At 53.1% G+C, this 7481-nt stretch overlaps 1 protein-coding gene across 1 annotated transcript; it reads right to left on the bottom strand.

Annotated features, from left to right (window-relative positions):
• Positions 1–1218: 1218 nt before the first annotated feature.
• Positions 1219–7251, bottom strand: BATF (basic leucine zipper ATF-like transcription factor). The gene is made up of 3 exons (XM_005502348.4): positions 6508–7251; positions 4592–4696; positions 1219–1859 (listed from the first exon to the last, which is right to left on the bottom strand). The coding sequence occupies exons 1-3, from the start codon at positions 6571–6573 to the stop codon at positions 1653–1655; spliced, it is 378 nt and encodes a 125-aa protein (XP_005502405.1). The 5' UTR covers positions 6574–7251; the 3' UTR covers positions 1219–1652.
• Between the last annotated feature and the right edge of the window lie 230 nt (positions 7252–7481).

Genomic DNA, 7481 nt, shown 5'->3' on the forward strand with positions numbered 1-7481 from the left:
ACCCAGGCCAATGTGTGGTGCTTCCCATGCTGGCAGAGAAGCTGGAGGCAGGAGGTTCACAAGCCTCTTAACAGGCCGTGGCAGGAGAAATTGTTGTGCTACCTGCGCCTCTCCTGAGGACATCTTGCTGAGGCATGGCAGTGTTTGGTTAACATCCCACTAGCATGAACCAGAGAGAGAAAATGGGCACAGCACAGCACATTGCAGACTTCTGCTGCATCCCAACTGCTCTTGGGCTATGATGATGAGTCAAAATCCATCTGGAAATATGCTGCTTCTCTGTGCCCGCAAGAAGGGTATCTACAAATTAGGTCCATTTAGCTCAATTAAAGGCCTGTGTCAGCAACACTGCTTGTAGTCCCCTATGCTAAGAAAATTGCAGCTAATGATCCTTGGAGATGGCAGCAGCACTGAGCCAGCACTAGCAACAGGACCTGCACTAGCAGGTGGGCTTCAGCCTTGTGTATAGAGTGGGGCTGATAGGCAGACTGCTGGCTAGGGGGTGTTAAGGTGCAGAGACTGTGTGTATGGACCAGCTTGTGTTTCCACTAGATCAAACCCAGCAGAACAAATCAACTATTCACTGACCTTCCAGGTTTTATCTGCTTCAATGCATGAGGTGGTGCATCAACCTTTCGTGGAGTTGTGACTAGTGGGGAAAACAGCGCTGGCTGCAGATACGTGCTTTCTAGCGGGGTGCCTAGGGACCAGGGTCCTGCTTCCCCCGCGCACTCCAGCACATCACCACCAACCCCCTCCATGCTGTGATGCTCCTTCTCAGCCACACTGCTGGTCAAGCTGAAGGCCCCACCAGCCCACCAGCACCCGCATGGGAGGTGACGTGATATGGCAGCACACCTCCACACCTGCAACGGGAGCACATGAAGATCTAGCCATTAGCAGCAGGGAGCTGAGGGGGTCAGCAGGGAAGAAACCTGTGAAGCTATGTGGCACATCAGATCATTAGCCAGGTCCAGCCCTGCAGCAAAGAGGGACCCATGTCCCCCAGGGACCTTATCACCTCACAAACCATTGCTTTCTAGACTGCCAAACCCATGCACATGGCCTCCCCTTCTAAATGTGGAGCTCCAGCTGCCGACCCTGGATTAGACACCAGCACATGCAGGGCTGTTCCCTGGACACCAAGCTCTCCCCTCCCACTGTCTGTGTCATCTTGCACCTTAGGAGTGGCTCGGGTCCTATTTTGAAAACAGAGAGTTAAGCATTTTCAATCTTTATTTTACAAAAATAAACCACTTTCATTCTGGTACTCTGTGGCCCCCAATCTTCCCTCTGCCTCTGCACCTCTCCCTGGAGCTCTGGCTGTTGCATGCCACAGCCAGCCGCTCACGGAGGCTGCTGGTGCTGCACACTCCTGCAAGCATCCCCAGGCAAGCACCAGGGAAGTGGGTTGGTGCCCTTTTGTGGATGTCTTCTCTTCCCAGGATGCAAGCTGGCAACTGCCTGAAGATGCCTCCTGGTGGCTCTGCCATTTCTGCACAGGGAGCAAGTCTTAGGCAAGTCACTCAGAGTACACACTTTGAGAAGGGGTGTCCATCTGTTCGTCTCTTTCCCTTGGATGGAAAAGCAAGCCCCACAAAGTTGCTTCTTGCCATCAGCGGAGCCGGCGGGCTGCCATCCTGCTGACTGGCTCAGTGCTGGAAGCGTGGGGAGCTGATGTGGGGCTGGTGGAAGGAGTGTGTGGCGTAAAGCACTTCTGGAGGTGGCGGAGGGGATGTCAGGATGGAGCAGAGTGGTTCGTGGGAGCTCAGCATTGAGGCAAAGTGCTTCATCTCCTCTGTCAGCTGCTTGATCTCCCGGCGCAGGGCAGCATTCTGCCTCTCCAGGTCTTCACTCTCCTGAGAAGACAAAACCACAGGGGCTTCCTCAGCTCAGTAGCCACAGGGATGAGCTGGGGACATGGAGGTCGCAGTCCCGCGCCTCTCTGCCCCGCAGAGTTTCCAGAATTACATATTTCCGGTAAATTCGGCACAGAACCATGCCTGGGCAAACCCCCTCGCCAGGCCGTGTGCAGGCGCGATGCTGGTGGCCCCAGCCACACTCCCTGGCCCCAGCTTACGAGAAGTGACGATGGCGATGGCACGCTCCCGCCCAGGCTTTCTCACTCCCTCTCACACACACACGCCGCCGGCCGCTTCCCGGGCTGCCTGGCCGGCTGGGGGAGGGCGCGCTGAATAACCGCCGTCTTTAACCAGAAAACCACCTGCCACAGGAAACCTGTCATTGCCCTGGAAAGAAAAGACTCACTGCTTCCTGCTAGCAGCCGGGGAAACCAGCGGCACGGTGGGGAGGAGGGGGAGACGCTTGAGTCAGAAGAAAAGAGAAACCGAGGCCTCAGAAGAGCTGAATTAATACTGTTATTAATGAGAATAACAACAAACGTCTTAATAATGATGCTCAGCATTGTCTCAATGATTCCAAGAGCATTGCAGCCTTTGCTACCTCTACTGCTGCTGAAGTGCAGCCAGCTCCAGGCTGGAGCACCCCAGGCACCAAACAACCACGGATCCAGCAGCCTTGGCAGGACCGGAGCAGGGAGAGAGGATGTGGTAGCAGGCTCTGCAAACTCAACTGAGACAGCTAAAGTGGGACCCAGCACTCTGAGGTCCTGGAAAGCTGCACCACCACCTCAGCAAAGCAAACCTGTCACCCCTCTGCTGCCACACTGACTGCTGACAGTGCCTACTCTCCGCGCACAGGTTGAAACGCACTCGGCAGTTACAGAGGCTGTCACAGGAGGAGCTCGCACAGCAAACGAACATCTCTCAGACGTGACTAAATGCTTTGGAAATCTTGACTGACGTCGAGCTCAGGAGCTGACGGGAATCACCCAGAGGCTGGGAGCCCCAGCCTCCCCATGACTCATTCCCCTCAGAACACCAGCTACAAAGCCCTGGGGTGGATGGAGCTGCCGGCTCCTTTCATACTACCATAGCTCGAGCTGAGACATACTCTTCTGGGCAGAACCACGTCAGAGAAGCAAAGTCCCTAACGCAGAGCCAACCAAAGAGCACCCAGGAAATGAACCCAGGAGCAGGAGGAGATCACTGTCCACCACAAATTGTAAAAACGTTAACAAAAATTCATATCCACCCTCTGCTTGCCTCCCTGCATTTCTCTAGCTGTCTGCCAGGATACTTTGTCTGAACCAAACTGGGCCCCCCTGCTCTTGTCCCCATGGGAAGGCAAGGAGTTTGTGCTATCAGTGCTAGCTGAGCAGTAGTAATCTCGTAAGCAAGTGGTTTGTCATCTGCCCTAAGAGCACATTCTTCTTGGTGCACAGCTAGGCAGTATTTTCCTGGAGAAGCATCAAAGCCCATATCCACCTCTAGGATTACCTTGGAGAGTGCACTGACCCCAAGGAAAGGGTTTCTCTTCAACTCCTCAGGCACAGTTGCCCAGAGTCACTGCTGCTGACAGACATAATGCAATAAGCGTAGAGCTATGTCAGGTCTAGAAAGATCACCAGCTACTGAGAAAAGAGTGAAATCACTATCTTAAACCCAGCTCCAACCATGGACTGAGTGGACTATGTAAGGAGGAAGGTTCAGGACCAGCTTCTCAAGAATTCTTTCCAAAAATTAGGATCCAGGGGCATATGAAGACCTCTAAGTCAAAGGATTTTTTTTTGTTAACATGAGCCCAACTACCACTTTTCAAAGGGCAGCCAAGCCCAGCACAGGGATAAAAATGGTCTCCGCCCACCGCAGGCTGTGTGCTCTGCACCCTGACTGCCAGTGGCCCAAAACACATGGGTCTGCACTTAGCAACATGCAAAATGCAAAGGAGCCCAGTGCCTGTGCTTGAACACTGACCACACACTCCTGTCCAAACACACACAGCCAGAAGTGACTGTCCCTCCTGAAAAGCAGACGCCTGGATCTTCACACTGGGAAGAGCCACAGAGGTGCCCGCAGTGCCACAGAAGGAGAGTGGGAGAGCAGCGTGAAACCAAACGAGGGAAAATCTGTGCTAAATAACAGGAAAAGCCTCCAGGTACTCTTCAGTGTCCAGATGTAGAAAGGGATACAGTAGCTATGCTATGATAGAGACATTTAAAAATATTAGAAATGTTTTAATATTTATTTATCTACAGTGTGTAGTGTCTCAGGGAACAGACCAGAGGAGATGGCACATCTGGCTCCACATTGCACCGTCACCCATACCAATTAATACAAAGTGCTACATTTCAGAAAAGCCTTGTACGCTGTTGCACTGCTGTGTAAGTGATGGCATGAAGCACAAGCCCAGGGAAAGCCAGTGCAGGTGAGCCTGAGCTTTCAAAGAGCTTCTGACTGAGCTAGTCATAAGAGGTTAGGAAAGGAAATCAGTACTGTCAGAGTGAGAGATAAAAGTGGACTCAAAACTAGCTGCAAAACTAAGTGCTTCAGTGGCAGTCATCCTGGGCTGTGCGTTCTCGCTGCAAGCGCTGACTCCTATCTCCTGCCCTGTCCTCACTTTTCCTGTCCTGCCCCAACTGAGCACCTCTGCTCTGAGTACCCAGGGTAAAAGCATGTTGTCCCTTATGTGAGCCCTCAGCACCAGAGATAGGAAGGGTGGGAGCGCTCACCAAGTGCAGCGTGTCTGCTTTCTGTGTCTGCCTCAGGCGGCTCTTCTGGGCAGCAATGCGATTCTTCTCCCTCCTCTGGACTTTCCTCATGTCATCAGAAGAGTCCTAGGGAAACACAAGACATGAGAATGACTGGGGCATCCCTTCCATTGCCCTGGTCCTGCCAAGCAGGAGATGGGGAAGGGAGACACAGCGAATAATATCACTGAAACACAGAACATGGGACACCACACACCCTCAGCATCAGGATAAAGCCCTGCCCCAGGGATGTGTAATGACATTGGTATCTCAGTTGCCAGGAGGGGCAAGTTTGATACCCCTGGACATCTCATTACCCAGCACAGCCAGATAAAGACCACGCTCCCTTCACCAAGACACAGGCCTGAGATATAGCTTGAGGGACCAGGATAAGGACCTCTCTCCCAAAGAGAGACAATTTGAATTTGTCGTACAGTAAACCTTTCCCTCCCCTGTCTCTCCATGGGGATATGGCACTGAAGTCATTCCAGGTCCTTGGCTAAACCATCCTTCCAGAGATTCATCCTGTGTTTCCCTGTAGGTCCCACTCCCTCTCCATCACCATTCTCCGTAAGGCTTTATTTGTTGCAGACCAATGTGGTTCCTGCTTTGTTTAACTAGAGACACTCAGAGCTTTTGTTTTGGTTTGTTTTTTTTTTCCCAAATCTCATTTGCTCCAGCACCCTGATCTCTGTGCTTGCTCTTTTCTGGAGTCCCTTGGTAGCAATGCTGACTGCAGCACTCCCAAGCTCCTTGGGCAGGCGAGAGCACAGGGCTCCAGGCTTCAGGTCACCAGCTTCATGCAGCAGCCGTTCTCTGCTGAGATCTGGTCTGCTGCTGCCTTCTGACAGTTGAAACCGTCACACAGACTCTTTCATCTTCTATTTTCATATTGCACTGCCTCTTTGTGGACTCGCTAACATTCACACCACTGCTTCTCCACAGGACTACAAGACTCAGCCACAAATGTTATCTTCCCAGCCCATCAGTCTGTCCACATCCTCTCCCTCCTCCACTCCACCCAAGATCTTTTCTTTTCTTTGAACTTAACTGTTTTATCATTGCCTTCAATACCCTACACCTATCTTAGATACAGCAGTTCCTATGTCCTGCAGCAAGTCCAGTTCCTGTCCCTTGGCAACCCCTGTGCTTTATCCCATTCCCTATCAGGATGTCTCCCAAAGCCCAAAATCATCTGCTGCAATCATCCCCAAGGTTTCTGAGCAAAGTCTCTGTTACTTGCCTTTGTTGCCAGCTGTAGAGAAATGACAAATGACAGATATAATAAAGCTTAGCCAGAAAAGGCAGTGGAAATACCTTGGACTTGTATCAGTATCTTCCAGCAAAAGACCTACCATTAAGCTACTCTGTAAAAAAACAAAATCCCTCTGTCAAGCATTACTGTGATGAAAAATCTCTGAGGCTGGACAGAAAACAAAGCAGATCTGAAATGGCAGGACTTTTTTGGGAGCCAAGTGCTGTCTCGGCAGCAGGAAGCCACTGGGCTGCCGCAGCCATGCCGGTCCATGGCGAGGAGGTGAACGCTCGGGCTCCTCACCAGAGCATCGACTCTCACACCGAAGCTCCTGCCTGCTGCCCGCCCAGCGTGTATCGCAGGCCCCACTGTGCCCAGGGGTCCCGGCCCCCCAGTTGTCCCTGGCACAGCCCGAGGGAACCGGCCCCCCTCACTCCACCTGTACCCAGCTTGGTGGCTGGGGCTCCTGCCAGGGCTCCCGGCTCAGCGCCACATCTCTCTCCTCATAGCAGTTCCTAGAAAGCCCCGCCACAGCGCACTGTGAAAACAGCAGCGGTGGGTGCCAGCCTTCGTCCTGCCCAACCATGGCCCACCCCAAAGGGCTCTCCAGTGGGGGAGAGCCGGGGAAGGGTCCCTGCTTTACCTGCTTGCTGGGAGGGGGAGACTGGCTGAAGCTGCTGGAGTCGCTGCTGTCAGAGCTGTGGGGCATGGCTCCCGTCTCTGGCTCCCAGGGCCTCTTCAGCTTCCTTCGTGCTCTTGGCGTGCCGGCCTTCTGCCTCGCTTCCCTGTCTCCTGCCCTCCTCTGGCCCCGCTGAGGTGGCGCTTGGCTTCCCGGCTCTCGCCCGTCCCGGAGGCACACTGTCCTCCTGCCACTTTCTCTGCCTCTCCTCTCCGAGCCTCTGCACCTTCCCTTTAGGTCTCGGCCTCCTGTGGTTTCTCAGAACCTCGGGGATGTAAGCTGAAAGTCACATGGCCGGAAACTTTAAGGCGAAGAAGAAAAGTTACAGAAGAAGAAAAAAAAAAAAAAGAAAAGAAAAGAAAAAAAAAGCACATCTGGGAAAAATGAGCTTCAAAATAGCCTGAAAAACCCCCAAAAAACACCTTCAGGCAGTTGAAAAACAGTGAGTTGGGTTTTCTCTGAGACAAACAGCAGAGATGGAAAGGAAGAAAAGCCCCGTCCCTGGCTGTGAAACCTGGACCCTCAAAGGAGGGCAGTGCGGAGGAGGTGCTGCTGGGACACCCAGAAATTCCAGGGGCACCGCATGCCGTGACAGCCCCGCACGAGCAGGACATTGGTCCAGCTCCGGGCAGCCTCTGCCACCCCGGCCCTGCCGGGGAAATTCCCAGGCAGCCACCCACCTCCCCACAACCCACACACCCCCTCCTGCCGCCCCGGCACTGCTGACGCGGGTCCCAGGGAGGGGACAGGTCCCCTTAGCAGGTGTCACGTAAATGCTGTTTGGGCAGATGGGTCGGATGTTTACAATGAAGCATGAGTCCCAGCTAGGAAGAAAGGCTTGGGATCATAGCACATTTGGACTGCGTTTGGTAGGACTGGTATTTTCTATAAGGCAAAAGCTTTCTAGCACTTTAAAACATTCATTAGTGCCTCACCAC

The sequence above is a fragment of the Columba livia genome, chromosome 5 (assembly GCF_036013475.1).
Source record: "Columba livia isolate bColLiv1 breed racing homer chromosome 5, bColLiv1.pat.W.v2, whole genome shotgun sequence".
NCBI lineage: Eukaryota > Metazoa > Chordata > Aves > Columbiformes > Columbidae > Columba > Columba livia.

Coding starts and splice junctions, on each gene's coding strand:
- BATF (XM_005502348.4), bottom strand. CDS start 6,573: ATGCCCCACAGCTCTGACAGCAGCGACTCCAGCAGCTTCAGCCAGTCT. Junction 4,697..6,507: donor CTCCCCCTCCCAGCAAGCAG/GTAAAGCAGGGA, acceptor GTGTTTCCCTAG/GACTCTTCTGATGACATGAG. Junction 1,860..4,591: donor AAGCAGACACGCTGCACTTG/GTGAGCGCTCCC, acceptor TTGTCTTCTCAG/GAGAGTGAAGACCTGGAGAG.